Source organism: Cotesia typhae, unplaced genomic scaffold (assembly GCF_013202065.1).
Source record: "Cotesia typhae breed Kobodo isofemale line unplaced genomic scaffold, CoteBio_Ctyphae contig_48, whole genome shotgun sequence".
Lineage (NCBI taxonomy): Eukaryota > Metazoa > Arthropoda > Insecta > Hymenoptera > Braconidae > Cotesia > Cotesia typhae.
The window spans coordinates 6,659,857-6,679,111 of record NW_027423756.1 but is presented as its reverse complement, the minus strand read 5'-3'; the positions used below and the strand labels follow the sequence as shown (position 1 = coordinate 6,679,111).

General features: G+C 28.6%; 3 protein-coding genes across 8 annotated transcripts; 2 read left to right on the top strand and 1 right to left on the bottom strand.

Moving 5' to 3' along the window:
- Positions 1 to 449: 449 nt before the first annotated feature.
- Ift57 (intraflagellar transport 57) lies at positions 450 to 3,107 on the bottom strand. 2 transcript variants are annotated; one of them, XM_074247269.1, is made up of 9 exons: positions 3,020 to 3,107; positions 2,874 to 2,940; positions 2,475 to 2,782; positions 2,133 to 2,414; positions 1,893 to 2,058; positions 1,522 to 1,630; positions 1,244 to 1,440; positions 897 to 1,041; positions 450 to 832 (listed from the first exon to the last, which is right to left on the bottom strand). In XM_074247269.1, the coding sequence occupies exons 3-9, from the start codon at positions 2,630 to 2,632 to the stop codon at positions 663 to 665; spliced, it is 1,227 nt and encodes a 408-aa protein (XP_074103370.1). In that variant the 5' UTR covers positions 2,633 to 2,782; positions 2,874 to 2,940; positions 3,020 to 3,107; the 3' UTR covers positions 450 to 662. The 2 variants fall into 2 exon arrangements, with proteins under 2 accessions (XP_074103370.1, XP_074103369.1); XM_074247268.1 differs by lacking the exon at positions 3,020 to 3,107 and having other exon boundaries at positions 2,874 to 3,016.
- On the top strand, positions 2,989 to 4,426 carry Cnir (cornichon-like protein). The gene is made up of 4 exons (XM_074247271.1): positions 2,989 to 3,126; positions 3,321 to 3,389; positions 3,760 to 4,013; positions 4,112 to 4,426. The coding sequence occupies exons 1-4, from the start codon at positions 3,046 to 3,048 to the stop codon at positions 4,176 to 4,178; spliced, it is 471 nt and encodes a 156-aa protein (XP_074103372.1). The 5' UTR covers positions 2,989 to 3,045; the 3' UTR covers positions 4,179 to 4,426.
- A 1,048-nt stretch (positions 4,427 to 5,474) lies between these two features.
- Positions 5,475 to 18,486, top strand: Plc21c (Phospholipase C at 21C). 5 transcript variants are annotated; one of them, XM_074246071.1, is made up of 16 exons: positions 5,475 to 5,611; positions 5,769 to 6,049; positions 6,110 to 6,929; positions 7,150 to 7,296; positions 8,144 to 8,415; positions 8,509 to 8,593; positions 10,232 to 10,652; positions 10,820 to 10,940; positions 11,070 to 11,265; positions 11,509 to 12,858; positions 12,962 to 13,060; positions 13,408 to 13,609; positions 13,693 to 13,912; positions 14,038 to 14,341; positions 14,613 to 14,804; positions 15,043 to 18,486. In XM_074246071.1, exons 3-16 carry the CDS (start codon positions 6,825 to 6,827, stop codon positions 15,163 to 15,165), a joined length of 3,837 nt encoding a protein of 1,278 aa, XP_074102172.1. In that variant the 5' UTR covers positions 5,475 to 5,611; positions 5,769 to 6,049; positions 6,110 to 6,824; the 3' UTR covers positions 15,166 to 18,486. The 5 variants fall into 5 exon arrangements, with proteins under 5 accessions (XP_074102172.1, XP_074102171.1, XP_074102176.1 ...); XM_074246070.1 differs by having other exon boundaries at positions 5,769 to 6,929; XM_074246075.1 differs by lacking the exon at positions 12,962 to 13,060 and having other exon boundaries at positions 5,769 to 6,929; positions 13,468 to 13,609.
- Positions 18,487 to 19,255: the final 769 nt, after the last annotated feature.

The window sequence follows — 19,255 nt, the reverse complement described above, 5'->3', positions numbered from 1 at the left end:
TGTATTCAGCTCAAAATTTTTAAGGTCAGCTGATTATAATTGGATTTTATAGAACAGATATTAAATCTTTACTTTTAAAAAAATAACATGGATATTATATAAAAATAATATCAATTCATTGGAAAAAACATTCAATACAGTTACATCAATAAACAAATAAATAAGTTATCTCTGCGTGGCTATTCTTAAATCTTTTTCGTGGATATTGACCCAGAACTAAAAATATTAATTTAGTTTTTGCAGAGATAAATTTTTAATTTCAGGTCAAAACACTTTCGATAACCTATTAATGATTAAATAAAAAAAAATAACTAGAAAAAAATAACATTGTCATTAAAAATATAGAACCAAAGAAGAGTATTATCTGAATATATTTTTATCAAAGCGATTTTTTCCTAATGATGTCACCTCATTAAAGAATTCATGAATAAATAAAGAGTACCGTTGAGTTGGATGAAAATATACTTGAGATACTTTTATTTAAAAAAAGTTTCAATAGATTTTTAAATACTGTGCATTAATATTTATATCGAAGTGTTGATCGTTTAAGTAAAATAAATTATCCTTAGGAAGTATTTGGTAATGGGACTAGATGACTTTTACCTGAGTACTAGTTAATGGACGGACTGATTTTTTTTTTGTTACAAAACTAATTTAATAGTTTATTTTATTATCAATGCATTGGTTGTATTGTTCATGTCCTCTTGCATCTGAACTCTGTCACGAATTTTCGTGCACATAAGTGTGTACTCTAAGACACCGATCCTCACGTTCATTTCTGATATCTCAGATTTCAATTTTGTGATTGTTTTTTTTATGTTTATCAGAGGCGCTGTAGATAATTTTTATAATTAATGGTGTGATTACAAAAGATTTCAGAGCTTTTAAAGACTTACTTCCGTCAGTCATGCTGGAGCCTCGCTCATCCATTTCTTTTTTCACTTGCTCTAATTCATCTGACAATTTATTTAATGTACGCGTACGCTCCGTCACTCCGCCGCTCACATCGCGATAGTGTTCTTTTATTTTTAATAACTCTTCCTGTGAAAAAGTTTATCTCATGAATGCTCTAAACTTACAACATAGACAAAGAAAATGTCACAATTTAAAATACTATTTTTTCCACATGAAAAATTTGCAATACAAAAACGAATTTTTTTTTACATAATTATGTTGCCAAATGATTTATTTTAAAAATTGATCTAAAACTGATGACACAGGGTTGAAATAAAATAAACATTACCTGCAGACTCCTGAATTCAACTAAGGTTGGCTCCAACTGTTTATTGAGATACATTTCCCGCATCTTTATCTTATCGAGCGTATTTGCAATGTCCGTATGCAATTTATCTAATTGATTTTTAGTGCCATTTAAACCCGTCGAAATATTGGCTCTCAGTTGCTTCATTTGTTCTAGGTGTGATCTCCAATCTCTGGAATCTACATAATTATTTATAAAATCAAATTCAAGTATTAAATGACTCATCAGGTATTTTATAATTTATTTTTAAAAACAAGTACCTGTTTTTATAGTTACTTTCAGCTGAGGAAGAACACGCTCCAGTTCAAGTTTCCATTCTTCAGCGTCTGTTTGAGACTCCAAAATATTATCTGGCTTCTGGACGTCTTCCTATAGAACAAAAACTTTATTTTATTTATCAAAATTTTAGATGAAGCCTTAGCTCCCTAAGAGCCCTACATATAAATTAATACATAGTAATAATAAAAGTAGTTAAACAGTAATGGAAATGATAATAATAAAGTCTCAAAGCATAGTCTATTTAAATTACCATCTAATGACTTTAGTTCATAAAACAAAAGAAAAGAAAAAAAAAAATATGTATAATAAGAATAAAAATAATATAAATAAAAAAATTTTGACAATAAATTACCATTGTTTTTCCGTAGAGTTTGGTGATGTCGTCAATGTGTAAAATGTCATCGTCCTCATCGTCGTAATCGGCCATCATTTCTTCCTCAACTTTTTCTAAAATCAATTCGGCATCGTCATCCTCTATTTCTGGCTCTTGATCCGGCTCATCTGTTGGAATTTCAACTCTAAAAATAGCCCCAAAAATATATTATATTTACATTCAAATAACCAAATATTTAGTTATCATTTCAGCGCATACTTTTTCCATTTGAACTTGGAAGCTTTTATCGCTTGATCGGCCAAACTATCTAGGACATAAATAGCATGCTCTCCAACACCCTGTTTCAATTTATTTGGTGGAAATTCAATCGATACTCCGAATTCTTTTACATGGTCCATTATCAGTGCAATTACCGCATTAGGATCATCTGATTCCTGGGGCTGTTCAAAGTTTTTGCCAGCTTTTCTTACTAGCCAGGCTGCTAATGAAGTAAATAAATAAAACTGCTCACCAGAATTCGTTGGTATGACAAAGTAATGCCTAAAAAATATTTTAATTATTTAGTAATCATAAAAAATTTTAATAATTTAATAAATATACCTGTTAAGTGGCTTCATTTTTAATTCTTGTACAAAGTCAGTGTCGTAATTTAATAGTTTTAATTTTTCCAACAAATCTTCCATCCGTACATTACTGACATAAGATGCTGACGGAGAATCTTCAACATCTATAACAATTTTAGCTGATTCACGAAACATTTTTAATATTATTTTTCTCTAATTTTTTATCAATGAATAATTATTCCGATCAATATTTAGCATGTCACATCAGAATTCATTGTAAATCATAACAAATTCATGACATTTACACACCGTACACTTATAAATCATCATTCGATCACAACAAACCTAGAAATAATATTTATTTAAGTGTTGGTATTTTTTAATAGCTATTAATATTAATTTATCTGTCGGTAAGGACAATTGTCTGGTTACTCACAATTGTTGCACTAACGTTATTTTAAGAAACGTATAAATAAAGTGATGTGATAAGTAAACAAATAGCTCTGTAAATTAATAAAATTAGTTTAATAAAATAAGAGATTAAATATATTACAGAAATTAATGTATTTATAATTAACTTACTAAAAATTTATTAATAATCAACCACTATGACAATTTTATCCGAATCACTTTTATTCGCATTCGCACTTCTTGATACAGGAGTTGTGCTATTTCTGCTGGTGTATTTTGTATCCTTTTTTTATATTAACATTATTTTCAATAGCAACTGTAAATTATTTAAAAGTCAAAATTATTTTTTTTATTGTTGAATTTTTTTAGGTTAGTGTATTAAAAGATTCTAGTAACTTTTAGGGACTTTTTCATTAATTTTATAAGAGCGCGAAATTTGAATTTAAAAATTTTTCCTTAATTTATAATCTAGGTAATTGCATTATCGGATCTTGAGTGTGATTATTTAAATGCACAGCAATGTTGTTCAAGATTAAATAAGGTATTAATTACATTTACTTATAATTGACTAGTAAATTTTTTAATAATACTGAAGTTAGCTGTCAATTTAAAAATTTTTCTTAACAAATTAATAACAATAAAAAAATTCTAAAAATTTCCACTTTTAATTTTAATTAATTTTCACATGTGAAACTTTTTAATTAAATTTTTTTTTAATAATTTAATTGCTATAAAATTTAAAAAAAATTTTTAATGTCTGTCAACTTCAGTGTTATAATTTTTTATTTATTTAAAAAAAAAATTAATTAAATGCAATAATTAAAATTATATTGATGAAATTTGTGAATAAATTAAATAAGGATTTTATTTAGAATGTAACTTGAAATTTTAATAAATCTTTTATTTTTCAGTGGATAATACCAAAGATAGCGGCACATAGTTTTTTGGATTTTTTAATGTTAATACATGGTCAATGGTTGCTTGCACTAGTTAATCTTCCAATGACCATGTGGCTGTGTTATGAATATTTTACAATACCACGAGGTAACCTTGGTGTCTTTGATCCTACTGAAATACACAACAGAGGTCAACTAAAGAAACATAATCGAGATTGTATGATTTACCTTGGATACAATCTTATATTCTTTTTCATCTATCTATACTGGTAAATTGCTTCTATATTTAACTTTCATTATTATCACATGCAATTAATAACTCTCCGTTCTGGCTATTAACACCGCATAAATATTTTTTTGATTGCAGTTTGATAATAGCACTGCTGCGCGGAGACCCGATAAACAGAAAAGACGACGATGTCATTGAGTTTTAAATGAACTATTAAAAATTCACTAAGTGTTTGAATACTTTTTATACGCTTTTTAAACATCAATTTATTGTCGACGTTATTTCAGTGAGATTTCTATTTCATGGTTTTTAGTACGTATTTCATATTCACGAAAAAATTTCGTAATTTAGCTACAAAAAAAATTCATATTTATTTTAATTATTCAATGACATTGTAAGATTATTGAATTTGAAAGTAAAAACTGACGTAAAATAATAATAATAATAACAATTTTTATATTTTCTAGTCGTATTGATTAAACAATCATCGTCACATAAATATAATATTTCATTTAAAATATTTGTCACTACGAAAATATTAATTGGTTATGACCTAAGTAATTTTTCAATTTAAATTTAAACTTTTATTAATAAAATAAAAAAAAAATAACTTAAATATTTTTTTTTAGAAGTTTAATTGCGATTTTCACACGAAAAAAAAAGAAAACTCGAAAAATTACAGTATAAAATGTAAAATCGGTCCCGTTGAAATCAAAACTAGAAAAAATTACAATTTAAAATAACATTTTTTTAATTTAATATTCAGAGCTTTAAATGTAATTATTACATTTTACAATGTAATTCTTATAAAATTTGTAATAATTACATTTGAAACTCTAATTTTTTCAGTTGTCATCACGAAGCGCCACGTTGCATTATATTCTGTAATTTTTCGAGTTTTCTTTTTTTCGTGCAGATTTAATTTTCTAAAGATCTTTAGATCGATCATAAGTTAATAAATTAATCATTAATTAGTGCCGACAGAAACTTCATTTAATAACTTTCTATTTAAATAAGGTCTCATTACCACACCAATTGAATATTTCATTTTTTTCAACGTCTGCTGAAATGTTAATATAAATCCAGTTTCAGCCTGAAGGTCAACCTACTTTAAATACGAAAAAAAAAAAAAAAAAAAAGAAAAAACTAAAAACTTAACCAGTTACGATTAAACTAAATGTTACAGTAAAATTAGATTTCTGGACGAAATCGATTTGTAAGTTAAACTCGATGATAAGCTAAATTTTATTCAAGGCTAATTTAAAAGCACGCGCGTTTGCCGGATTTTTAAATAATCAATTTTTAAAAAGCGACCGCGCGCGCTTAGAGTACAGGAGCGCCACCATGTCCGTCAACAGCTGCGCAGGAGTTACTGCGCAAGACAAAAAATGGCGCGCACTGTCATGCGCCCTCTGGCGCGAATATTTAAGGCACCCACACAGAGACACAGAACTATCAATTATATTTAGTTTATTCCGCTGTACTCGGTGATATGTGAGCAGGCTCCGTGAAATACCATCCAAATTATATACATAATAATATATATATATATACATATGAAATGACAAACTCAAGCACTGACAGTAGTGACTGTTGACATAGTACGTACAAGTACGTACGTGCTCGTATCGCCTCTGGGTATGTTTTATATTTATTATTAAATAGTATTAGTTTAGTATTTGTGTTTGTACATACTAGCAATAGTATTGGTAAGCAATGTAGTAATGATTGCGCGAGCGCTGGCTCACTTGTTCGCTCCAGCTATCAGGGTAATGTAGAATTTAATACTGTGTAGGTGAGAGAGGAAACTAAGAAGGAACTGGTGGCTGACTGCTAGTGAACATTATGTGTTGGTGTAGTTACGGTGCTCTAGCTCGCTCCGAGTTTGAGTAGAGGATCAGTAGCTTTCGGCTACGGATCAGTGTAGCTGTTGCAGTCACCCTGAAGAAGTATATACCAATAGCAAGTAGCAACATCATCACTTCCAACTAGAATACACTTCCAATAGCACTAACAACATCATCATCATCAACAATATCAGAAGATAAAATAATTTTATTTTAATTAAATACTCAGGTGACACTCGGCAAACGTTTTATGAATTAACATAAAATTAAAATACGTTGTGTTATTCAGATGGAGATTGGGATTGGTCCATCGCAGTGTCATCATGATAGCCCTTGTCTCAGTTAAAGACACAGTGTTGTTTAGTCGAAACACTGTATGGTTTATCGGGTGACTTAGTTGTTGACATAGGGCTTATTTTATTGTCAATGTCCATCCGGGCTGGTGAGGAGGTGGAGGTACTCACCTCGTTGTCGTTGCCATTCCCGCAAGGGTACTATCAACAAACGAAAATAATTAACGAGACAATTGACAAGGCTTCACCCTCTGTTATTATTGTTCGTGTGGTTGTCATACGGCGTTAACTTATTTCGACAATTTGTCAGCCAGAGAAGATAAACGTGATATATTCATCCGGGAAGTCTACTGGAGATATTAATGAGATAATTAATACACCGAGCGAGAGCATTATTTATTTTAATATCCTTAATAATAACAATAATTGTTGTTATTATTATTATTAATAATATTTTGTTATTATTTTGAATATTATGTGGATGATATAATAACAGTGATTCGTTATTTTATAAAATTGAGTAACGCCCTGGGCTAGGTTTTATTTTATCAATACCTCAATGGATTAGTGATTATTTATTTAATATTCTATAATATTGACTCATATTGAGTTTCGTTGGCTTCCAAGTGCTTACGAGGCTATTGTTGGGAGAATTTTAGATCTTAAATAAAAAATAATTATCTAGCAACTGGGATTGCTTACACACCAAAGATGATGGCCAATAATAAACAACCCTCGATAAACGCGATGCAGACAAAAACAGTGGAAGTTTCACCCCAGCTGCAAGCAGGGGAGAAATTTATAAAATGGGATGAGGTAATTTATCATTTGTATTACTATAATGTCGATATAGACTTTTTTGTTTATCTTCCGCTCCAATGTTTACTTAATACTGATAATTCTAATGAATTATTTACATAGTTTGTTTGATAATACCATTATCTGTCTATTATGTAACAGTATATTTATCTAAGGAAATTAATGTATAATACCGCTATTATTATTATTATTATTATTATTTTTTTAATTATTCCAGGACTCCGGTGTGGGTACTCCAGTTACACTTAAAGTTGATGAGTTTGGATTTTATCTGTACTGGATTGATCAAAATAATGAAGTTGATATGCTGGATATCTCTATTATACGAGACACCAGAACTGGAAAACACGCCAAAGTACCTAAGGTATATACCATACATTAGAGACTATTATTGTCATTATTATTTATTATCAATTATATTGTATAATAAGAAACACAGGATGTTTTGGTTTTATTAATTAAAACCGTCTAGACTCTAGACACAGCGAATATAAAAATTACAAAGCTCAGCACAAGTATAATTCAAATGCTAAAAGTACAGACTTTTATCAGAGCCAGTGATTACTAGTAATGCTCAACTTACATTAAAGTTACCTGGAATCTCTATAATTATATCATGTTATTGCATAGAGATGATGCCAATGACGCACATCACAGTTATGCGACATAATAATTATTGATAAAATTATAAATAGAAAATATATTACCTACTTTACCCTTTATTTATTGTTCATTATTATTATTTGTTATAACTTCACGGTATAAACTTTTTTTATTCATTAATCTTACCTACTTAGACAGTAGGTCATGAGTTAAATTGAAACAAAAAAAAAAATAATCTTCGAGTTGTTTTGTAAGTCAACTACAACATGCTTTGTAATATGTCTTATTCAGAGTGTCTAGAGTTGTCAATATAAATACAAAACTTGTGACAATACATTAAGATATTTATATATATATATATATATATATATATATATATATATATATATATATATATATATATATATATATATATATATATATATATATATATATTTATATAAATATGTATACTTATTTTATTGATATGAATGACTGAATAGTTTCATCTAACTGTTTATATTATATTATATAATATATAATGTAATGAAGTAAATATAAGTATGTGTGTTGATTTATTTAATTATTTATTTATGTAGTAGTCTGTAATTATTATAATTCATTTATAGGATCCAAAGTTAAAGTCACTAGTGACAATGGGCTCGCAAGACTCTTTAGAAGATAAAACATTGACCGTATGTTATGGATCAGACTTTGTTAATGTCCAAGTAATAAACTTTTGCGCGAATAAAGCGGAAATAGTACGGCATTGGACGGATCAATTATTACAATTGGCGTATAATTTAACGTTATTAAATAGTAGTGTCACTGCATTTTTACAAAAGGCCCATACAAAATTAGTTCTGACTGCTGATAAAACTGGTAAAATTTCGACAAAAAAGTAAGTTAACTTCTTTTATTATTATCATTCGTAAATATTTAAAATTTAAATTACGATGGAATTTTAATTGTATAAATATTTATTTTTTTTTAGTATAATAAAAATGTTTACGACAAATAAAGAGGATCGAAAGCGCGTCGAAAAGGCACTTGATATTTCTTCTTTGCCATCTGCCAAGGTAAAATAAATAAATAAAATAATTAATTTTTAAACTGTAGATACTAATTGTTTTATGAGCTTGTTCCATGCGTTAATTTTTGTGGCTCGTTGCCAAAATGACCATTAACTTTATGTTGCTCGTACATTTGTCCATTAAAAGTTTTTAAAGCGACTTTGAGTGGTCGAAAAACCATATGTGTATTGATATGCGCTAATGTCTCGACAAAAAAATAAATTAGTCGAATACTTGTAGTATATTTATGGGTATTAAATATAAATAGAATAATTAATGCACGTTCAAAAGCTCAGGCATGCTGAGTAAATGAAAATTTAAAAAACGATTCAGCTATTTAAACGATGATATGAATATTTGATACATATTGCTGGATTATCTTGGACACGTGCGATCTAGGTATTGTGTAACTTGAATTATAAGTTACAAAACATGCCGGAGTACCCTTGAAAATTATCTATGTTTATAAGTATCATTCGTAATATGGATTACATCATGAAAAATGCTATGTTTTTAAAATTTTTTATTTTTTTAAATTATATTTCGTTACAATGTCACTGAATTTTTTATTCAAAACCATCGCATTGTTCTGCTGTTTTGTTTTTATTTAATAATAATAATAATGATTAGTATGTCTGACAGTAAACTAGTGATATACAATGTGAGTTAAATAATTGTCTACATATTTTCAATTGTCACCAGTTACATTGATAATATCTTTTATATTTGGCAGTAGTATGTCCCAAAAAAAAGTTAAAATTTATCCGGTAGGTTTCTACAATATATTTTAGAGAGTACAACTGGCATGGATCCAAAGATACATGACGAAGAAGTAATGAATTCATTTTATCATCTTTTAGATTTTATTTTGACACACTAGTTGAAATTTTAACGAGAATTTTAATAAATAGAATTAATGATTCAGGTGATTTTTATTCTATTATTATAATTATGAAAAATATGTATTTTATTTTTGTAATTCGTTTAATTTCTTATTTCGTAGATGATTATCACCCATAATTATAATTAAAATTTTTTAAGTATTATTTCCTAATTCGATTATTTCTAAAAATTTTTTCTTACAACTTTTGATTTGAATTTTTTTTAAAAGAATAGAAGATACGATAGATTTGATACTGACTATTTAAGTAATGAATTATATTTTCTAAAAAAAAAAAATTATCTTGAAGTTTTTTCTTATCTCTATTATCTTATCCAAAATTTAAACTTCAAACATTTAAAAAATATTTTCAATGCCTTATCATTTGTTTTCAAATTTATAACATTTTTTAAACGCATTTTTTATAATATCGGAATTATTATCCCTTGAATTGATAGCTCTTCTATATTATGACTTATGACATTTATACAGTTTATCATAAAATGAAATGAAATAATAAGCCCTCAAGTTCACTGATTTCTTATACCAATTGTAATAGTATAATAAATAAAAAAAACACACTTAAATTTGAATTAATATTACCACAATCATAATAAAAAATAAAAAAATTATAACGATAAAAATAAATAAAATGGATTACTGCTTTTGATTATTAATAAAAATATTCCTATTCGTTATATCTAATGATTTATTTACTTTAATAAAATATCTGATTTAATGGTTTGTTTGATTTATCATTGCAGACTGACGCAGTGCCGCTACAAAAATTTCAATTTAAAGACTTTTACAATTTCTACAAGTCTTTAACCCAGCGCACGGACATTGAAAAAGTATTTGATGAAATCGTCGGTGGGAATAGCAAACGCAGATTGATGTCAACATCACAATTTGTTGATTTTCTTAATAAATCACAGCGTGATCCTCGACTCAATGAAATATTATATCCGTACGCGAACGACGCTCGTGCTCGAGATATTATCAATCAATACGAACCGGATAAAAATAACGCCAGCCGAGGACAATTGAGTTCAGATGGTTTTCTTAGGTATTTAATGAGTGAAGATAATCCAATTGTTGCCATGTCCAAGTATGAGCTAGATGATGATATGGATCAACCACTCGCTCATTATTTTATCAATTCTAGTCACAATACTTATCTAACAGGTAATTTTAACTATAAATATAGCTGTAAGTACTCTTATAAAAAGCTTTAGCTTTTTCTTTTAAGTAACGACTTTATATTATATGATTTCATTGATGTTAAATATTAATAAAGTACTTCAGTATTTAATTCATAAGCTTGTTATTATATTTAATTATTTTTTTAATAGGCCATCAACTTACTGGAAAAAGTTCCGTCGAGATATACCGGCAATGTTTACTATCAGGTTGTCGTTGCGTTGAATTAGATTTCTGGAATGGAAAATTTGACGAGCCTGTAATAGTTCATGGGTAAAAATTATTAGCTTAAAAAAATTTTATTTTCATCTCTTGTTTAGTATTTATTTCTGGACCAGTCTATTTTTTCCAAGTATGTATAATATCTAAAGTAGATAGAACTTAAGGGAAATATTTTATCAGATACACATTTGTGCCTGAAATATGCGCTCGGGATGTGATCGAGGCGATAGCGGAGAGTGCCTTCAAAACATCCGATTTCCCAGTTGTACTCAGTTTCGAGAATCACTGCAATCCGCGTCAACAGGCTAAGATTGCTCAGTATTGTAGGGAGTACTTTGGTGACATGTTGCTTGATGCTCCCCTTGAATCGCATAAGGTATTGCTAGTTGTAGTTGCTAAATAATAAACCTGGTAGTTAGTAATTAGATTTAGCGCTAAATAACCCATCTATTTATTTAAATCATTAAAAAAATCTTGCTGTTAATTAAAATTTAATTTCTAACTTTTGCAAATACTAAATTTTTTATTTGAATTTAATCTATAATTTTAATGAAGAATTATTCTTACGGCATTGATTCGTTTAATTAACAATTTAATTGTGTTTAATTTATGGTGTTAGCTATTACCAGGTCATGAGCTTCCACCGCCGTCGCTACTTAAACGCAAGATAATAATAAAGAACAAAAAGAAGCACCGTAATCACAAGAAAGACCACAAGAAGCACCAGCAAGGAGATCAGGCTGCTCAAGCCGGTCAAGTGGCCGAGAGTAATGGTGTCAGTCAGCAACCTGACGGTGAGAACGGTCCACCACCCGATGTAATCCCGCAAAATGAAGTAGACGGTGAGCAGTCAATTGGCAATGACGTATCTCATAGTCCGGCAATGCTCCCGCAGCGACAGGGTAGTAAAGACAGTAATCCAGATGATGAAGATGATGAAGACGAGTCCAGTACCGAGGAAGATGAATCAAACGTTGAGGATATTAAACTGAGAATGGACGATAAGGTGGCAGCTACCGACAAAGTTGCATCTACCGCCAAAGAAACGGAAGCCGGGGCTGAAATATCAGCTCTCGTAAATTATGTACAGCCCGTGCACTTTAATAGCTTTGAGAATAGTGAGAAAAAAAACCGTATGTATGAAATGTCTTCGTTTGATGAAAAGCAAGCGACAACTTTGCTTAAAGAGCGACCATTGGAATTTGTCAACTATAACAAGCACCAACTATCTCGTGTTTATCCGGCCGGAACGCGGTTCGACTCGAGTAACTTTATGCCTCAGGTATTTTGGAATGCCGGCTGTCAGTTGGTTGCGTTAAATTACCAAACTCTCGATCTAGCTATGCAACTAAACATTGGAATCTTTGAGTATAATCAACGCTGTGGCTATTTGCTTAAGCCGGAATTCATGAGACGTAAGGATCGCCGCCTGGATCCATTCGCTGAGTCAACAGTCGATGGAATTATTGCCGGTACTGTACACATACACGTAATATCTGGACAATTTTTGAGTGACAAAAGAGTGGGCACGTACGTCGAGGTCGATATGTATGGGCTGCCTGCGGACACTGTGCGCAAGAAGTTCAAAACTAAAATAGTACCTAACAATGGGATAAATCCTATTTACGATGAAGAGCCTTTTGTATTCAAGAAGGTCGTGTTACCCGAGTTGGCGTCACTGCGTATCGCTGCTTATGAGGAGTCTGGCCGGTTAATTGGCCACCGAGTTCTCCCCGTGGTGGGTCTTTGCCCGGGTTACCGGCACGTGACACTCAGAAACGAATGCGGTCAGCCCCGTCCTCTAGCCAGTCTCTTTCTACATGTTATTGTTAAGGACTATGTACCTGACGGATTCAACGACTTCGCGGAGGCTCTTGCCAATCCAATTAAATATCAGTGTGAGCTGGAAAAGCGAGCCAAACAATTAGAACGGTTGATGGACATTGATGAGCTCGAAGGGGATTCCGATGTAAGTTTTTCTTATTATTGAATTTTTCTATTGGGATTTATTTAGGGTTTACTAACAATGTGTGTTGGTGTGTTTGTGCTTACTAACATTGGTAAATGTTAAGGATAAAGACAAGGATAAAGATAAAGAAAAAGATAGAGAAAAAGATAAAGAAAAAGAAAAGGAAAAAGAAAAAGTTGTTACTGGTACTGCAAAGCCGACTGTGAGTTTTGTATGTAAATTGTTATTTGTTATACGTGGATATTTATTTATTTATTTATTTATCGATTGTTCTTCTTAGTTTATTTGTAGATAAAATGAGTAGCTGAAATTCGAAAGGGGAGTTATAATTTCCAATTATTATTTTATTACAATAAACAAGTTAAATTTTTTGGCTTTGAAATATTATCTTCTTTTTTAATTATTATTTTTGGTACTAGCTAAAAAGTAAGAGTAATTATTAAAAGAATCTCCGTTTGAATTTCAGCTCCGTAAAATTTAAATTGATACTTGATACTTTGATACTGGTGGTTATGGGGTGGTTATTGAGGTATAATAATTGTCTTTAAGGATGAAACAACAAAAGCAAAGAAATTACAGCCTTCCGGCGATTTATCGGGTGCGTTACAGTTGTCAGAAAGTCCACATGGTCGGGCATCAACTGCGGGCTTGGAAGTCCCAGACACTCCTGATGTGGAAGACGGAGTTGTGTCGTCAACAGTTTCTGTTGTTGATGTTACGTCAAATAAAAACGCTTCTGTCATAGTTTCGAGTAAGTTTACTTAATAATATTTATGTTACTGCGTTTATTAACTGGCAGAAGTAATAGAAGTTTGTGTTTTTTGTTAAATTAAGTTGGAGATGGAATTTCCGCGGAGCCATTGGAAAAACTTATGACTAACAAGCTTGTTTTGGAGAAAAAAGGAGAGTTTGAGAAAAAATTTGAATCTTTGCGTCGCAAGCATGAAAAAGAGCGCTTGCGTTTACAATCTGCAAAAGGATCTGTTGACGGTGAAAAACACAAATCTAAATTTTACAATAATAAATTGGTGAAACGACTTTCTACTAAAAATATGTAAGTTTTTTATTTTATTTATTTATTTTTTTTTTTTTCATTTTAATTTGAGCTTCAGTAAACAAAAAGTTGAAGTTTAATACAAAAAAAGTAAAATAAAATTGTCTTTTATTTTGTCACAATAGATTTTCCACTGACGTTGGTTTGAGCAGTGTGACTTTGGCAGAGACATCAGAGTGCCAGGAAGAGGGTGTCGAGGGAGCAGTTAAAGGTCTTCCCAGGAGTCAAAGTGAACGGCTGTTAAACATATTTAAAGAGCATTTGGATCAAGAAAAAGAACTACAAGATAAATACCATGACATTGTGTATACCATGGTTGAAAAAGTTATGAAAACGTCACAGTCAAATCAGATGAAGACACTTAAAGTTCTTTTGGAAAGAGAAATAAGCAGTGCCATGAGAAGGTTGCAAAAATTACGACACCTCGAGGTTTGTAACTTTTTCAGATAAACTACAAAGTTTGAACGATATATTGATCGATACATGCATTTTAAATGAAGAACCCGGTCAATTGGAATAGACACTCGTCAAAAGTTGTTACATTTACTGTCTATTTGATCTCGCAGTAAATGTAACAGAACTTTAGATAAATTTTATCAATTGAATTAAATTTACCAGGCTCATTATTACGAGCATACATGAACTTTAAAAGCATAAGTTCCAAAAACAATTTTTAAATATAAATTATTGTGTTCATTAGGTGAAACAGTTGGCAAAAGTACATAAAGATAAGGCGGAATTTGATCGCATGAAACGAGAAGTCGCTAAGACGACTATTGAGAAGGGAGTTAATGAATGTGGCAGGCTGACGGATATTTATGATAAGAAGAAAGCTGAGCTTGAGTCGCAACACGAGGAAATTCGCCAGAAACTTGAAGAGGAGAGAAATAAGGTACTAGTTACTTAATTATAAATTTGCATTCATTTAAAATTTTCATCTTAACCATGAGCAATAAAATTAACTGAATAAAAAGCTTATTTACGATTAAATTACTAAATACTTAATGTCTGAGTAATTATTGAAACTGAGGATAGGACATTAAAACAGTATAAGGGTTAATTGTGTGGTTTTATTGATTTAAAAAGGCGGATATGTATTTATATTTTATTAAAATTGGTTGAATTTTCAGGTAAAGGCAGCAATACAAGCCGAATATACTAGTCGTTACAATAAATATGAGAGCGGTGAGCTAGCATTAACGCCTTCAGCTAGTACAAGTTTTGCCGACACACTGAATAAAACACCCTACTGACTCCCCCCGCAGGATCGCGACCAGATCCATGAGCTATATCGCAATCGACCTTTTCACGTCTAGTGTATGTTGAGCGAACAGATAAAGACTTTTTAAAAATAGAATATTACAGTTTCGAGTACGGAAATATTTAAGCTGCGAATGCTTTAATGACAAATGGTAGAAAATGCTGGACGTGATTACATTGAGGAATAATCTTCCTCGGGTATTTTATATTGTATCTGATGAAAGACACGCTTTGTTGACGTCAAAGTCTTTGCAGTTTTGTGTCTATTATGAGACAGGTATTTTAAAATGTTTAAAGATATAGTACGTCGCACAAAGTACGATATATTATAACCATAGCTCCTCAATTTATTTTTTTTTGTTTTATTTTTATTGATTTAATTTTTTTGTTGTTTTTTAACAGTATTAAAAGAGTACAGGTTACCATTTAATTTTTATTCTATTAATTTTTTTTTTTTTTTTAAAGTAATCCATGTATAAATGATTTATAGCGAAATGATTATTGTCAGACCGTAAATTATTCTAAATAAGTGTAAACGATTGCTCTCCATCTTGTTGTTATATACATAAGAGTTATTCATTTATTTTATTGCCACGAAATATTAATATAAATATAAAACATACATACATATATACAACATGCATAATTATAATGATAATTATTAATGATAATAATGATTGATGATATTGAGGAATAATTAGATTTTTAAAATGATAAATGAAATCCATATTTCTAAAATTAAAAACTTGTCTGGCCTAGAAAAATTTTGATTATTATAAAAAATTTTTGGGCAATTGTAAAATTTGACTGAAAGTAAATGAAAAAAAAATAATTAAATAAATTATTTGGCAACCGTATAATAATATTGATAATAATAAAATAAGTTTGGTGGTAAAACAAATAATTCATCAAATTAATAATTTTATCAATAGATTTATATAAATTTATTTCGACTGAGACGTGGGTCTGAGATAACTTTTTTTAAATTATTTAAATAATAAGTGAATAAATAAAGTAAATTATCATCGTGTAAGGCTTATTCGTATATAAATATCATTTTGGACACTGAGCAATTGGTTGAACGGTAGCTTCGAGGAAGACAATCAAAAAAAAAAAATTTTTACACGATAAGCATTTAGTAGTAACATTTTTTCCTGTTATTTATAATCGTATTGAAGAAGATAATGAATTAAATTAATGATAATAATTATTGTAATCAAATCCTCATTAATGGTAAATCTGTTTATTTATAACCATCAGCGATGAGTATTCTCACTATTTATTTTTAAGATAAGTCACAAGTTACCATTTGTCAACATAAGTATAAATCAATATATCTATATATTTATTGATATAAGATTAATATTAATGATAACAATAATAATAATAATGATTAAAATAACTAAAATAAATATTAAGAAATCAATGTCTTTCAAATGATACATTGATTAATGGCGGTTAGATTTTGAGAGTTTCGTTATTTAATTAATTTATTTTATTATTAATAAAATATTTAACGACTCCAAAGTTTTTTTAATGCCAAAAGGACTATTTAAATAATTCATTATTGCCGTTACGCTTATTTGTTTGTCGGCAAAATGAATAATGAATAATGGATAAATAAATAGATAAATAATATTCATTGTGCGAGACCTCGATCAAATCGCCGTAGATGTTGCGAGACGCGTTGTGATATATAATGGATCTCAAAAGCAATCGTATGATTGATGAAAAAATGAATAAAATCTACGACTTAGGGGACAGGAAGAAAATGAATGGAAAATAATAATAAAAATACTAATAATAATAAAATTAACAAAAGTACAATGCTTCTATTTCTCACTGAAGTTGCTACAATCGTACGAAAGTCGACTGAACTATTTGCTAATAATATTGTTAGAAAAAAAAAAAAAAAGAGAAATAATAATAATATTAATATTTAAATAAATAATGAATTCATATTTGACGGATACGAGTTTCAATAAATTTATATCAATGAATAATAAATTATTATTTTTTATCAACGCTCAGTTTTAAATAAAAGTAGATTAAAAATAATAAAATCGTTAAAATGAGCTTCAATATATCTGAAAGCAATATATACTGGATATTCAACGATAATATTAAATATGTGAAACTTTTATCAATTATACCGATCCCCAGAGTCCATTTAGTCCATTATATTTATACTTAACTAAAAATTGCATTTGTAGATAGTAAATTGTATAATTGTAAACATAAATTATCAAAATAAGAGCAAGTTTTATTTAATACCCGCGACAAGTCAACGTTTTACGTCGCCGTTAATTATTGTAATAGTTAATTAATTTATTCATCTGTAATATTTTTAAATTAATGTAATGGCGATGAAAGTAGGAGATGTATAATCATTTTTGATATTTTTAAATATACCATTATGATATTGATAGATAAAAATTAAAATATTTAACGCGAAAAAAAAAATTAAAAAGTCATTTTTACCTAAAATATATATAATATTTATTTAAAAATTCAAACTATTGTACGTCTGCTATTTTTATTTCCATATTAGCGTAAACAAAATCAAATAATTCCATTTAATTATTCAGTCACGCATTTAAAATAAATCATATAATTATAAATTAAAAATGAAAATTCATTGCAGTTGAAATTATTCAAAGAGTTATAATTTTTTTTCGCTAGTTAATAATCATAATAAAAAATGGAATTATCCGGTTCTGTTGGAAACAAAAAACTCGACAGGACTAAAATGCGCATTTTAAATGCAAATTGTTTGATGAGAATTCTCTATAAGAGATTTTTATGAATGCATTATAAACTCGAGTATAGATCTGAATTTTGTTAATTATTATAAAAAAATTGTGTTCATTATTTTTGTTTGTATGTATTTTTTTTTAATTCAACTGATTAATCTTAGCATAACTTGCGATTTTCCTTAAACATTTTCTTCCATGCCATATACATATAAATATATTTATACAAATGGGTATATACATAACATAAATATACATTTACATAGAAATATAATTGTAATAATATTAATATTATTAATATTAATAATAGAGATTATTATATTCGCGTTGATATATTATGTGTTGTTGCTGTTAATGTTGTTAATAAATGTAGCGACGGTAGCTAGACAAATGAAAAATCTAAATGTTTGATATCTTATCTTTGTGTAATAAATGTGTAAAATTTCCATGCGCTGACTTGCCAGATTAAAGCGCGATACAGTTATTTTAATGATCATTTATACATTAATTACTTAACGCAACAAAATTATTGTATTAAAAAAAAAAAAAAAAAAAAAAAAATAGTCTTCCTTAAATTGAGGACAAAAAAACCAAATATATATTGTATCGTAATTATTTATTCAATATTTACTGTTGATTCACTTAAATCATATATTTATTAAAATATTTTCTGAATGTTTATACACAAATGTCAGTAATTAATTTTAATTAACTGTATATAAATATATTTTAATAATTTTGATCGAGTAACGCTCCTTTATATTTCGTCAATTTTTGAATATAAATAAATAAATATTTATATAAATATATATATATATATATATATATATATATATATATATATATATATATATATATATATATATATATATATATATATATATATATATATATATATATATTTAATTGCAAGGCTCGTCAGTCGCGTGATTATGACGCTTAAATATTTGTGTTACTAGAATCATATACATGTATATTAATTAATTGATTAATATAAATATATAAATATTTATCTTGTCAATGTAAATTTTCATTAAAATAAATACATTTAAATTGTATATTGTGATGAAACAAAAATTTTGTTGGCTGCGTGCAGATTTCCGAGAAGTATTCAAATTAATAATTCAAAAGTTTGAATAATTCGCTCACGCTGATGAAAAATAATAATTTAAATACTAGGAATAATTGTTGGAAAATTTGTTTCATCAGAGAGTGCCACTGAATGGTGTAATGATAGTGATCATAAATTATACTCACACGCTTTTAAATTTAATCTTTATCAATAGGACACCAATTACTGTCTTAAATTTAAGTATATGATATTTATAAT

Excerpts from the sequence above, each read along its gene's own strand:
- Ift57 (XM_074247269.1), bottom strand. The coding sequence starts at position 2,632 with ATGTTTCGTGAATCAGCTAAAATTGTTATAGATGTTGAAGATTCTCCG. Across the intron at positions 1,631-1,892 it reads AACTCTACGGAAAAACAATG|GAAGACGTCCAGAAGCCAGA; the intron begins GTAATTTATTGT and ends TTTGTTCTATAG. Across the intron at positions 1,042-1,243 it reads TTGAATTCAGGAGTCTGCAG|GAAGAGTTATTAAAAATAAA; the intron begins GTAATGTTTATT and ends ACTTTTTCACAG.
- Cnir (XM_074247271.1), top strand. The coding sequence starts at position 3,046 with ATGACAATTTTATCCGAATCACTTTTATTCGCATTCGCACTTCTTGAT. Across the intron at positions 3,390-3,759 it reads GTTGTTCAAGATTAAATAAG|TGGATAATACCAAAGATAGC; the intron begins GTATTAATTACA and ends TTTATTTTTCAG. Across the intron at positions 4,014-4,111 it reads TTTTTCATCTATCTATACTG|TTTGATAATAGCACTGCTGC; the intron begins GTAAATTGCTTC and ends TTTTGATTGCAG.
- Plc21c (XM_074246071.1), top strand. The coding sequence starts at position 6,825 with ATGATGGCCAATAATAAACAACCCTCGATAAACGCGATGCAGACAAAA. Across the intron at positions 11,266-11,508 it reads CTCCCCTTGAATCGCATAAG|CTATTACCAGGTCATGAGCT; the intron begins GTATTGCTAGTT and ends TTATGGTGTTAG. Across the intron at positions 13,610-13,692 it reads CGCTTCTGTCATAGTTTCGA|TTGGAGATGGAATTTCCGCG; the intron begins GTAAGTTTACTT and ends TGTTAAATTAAG.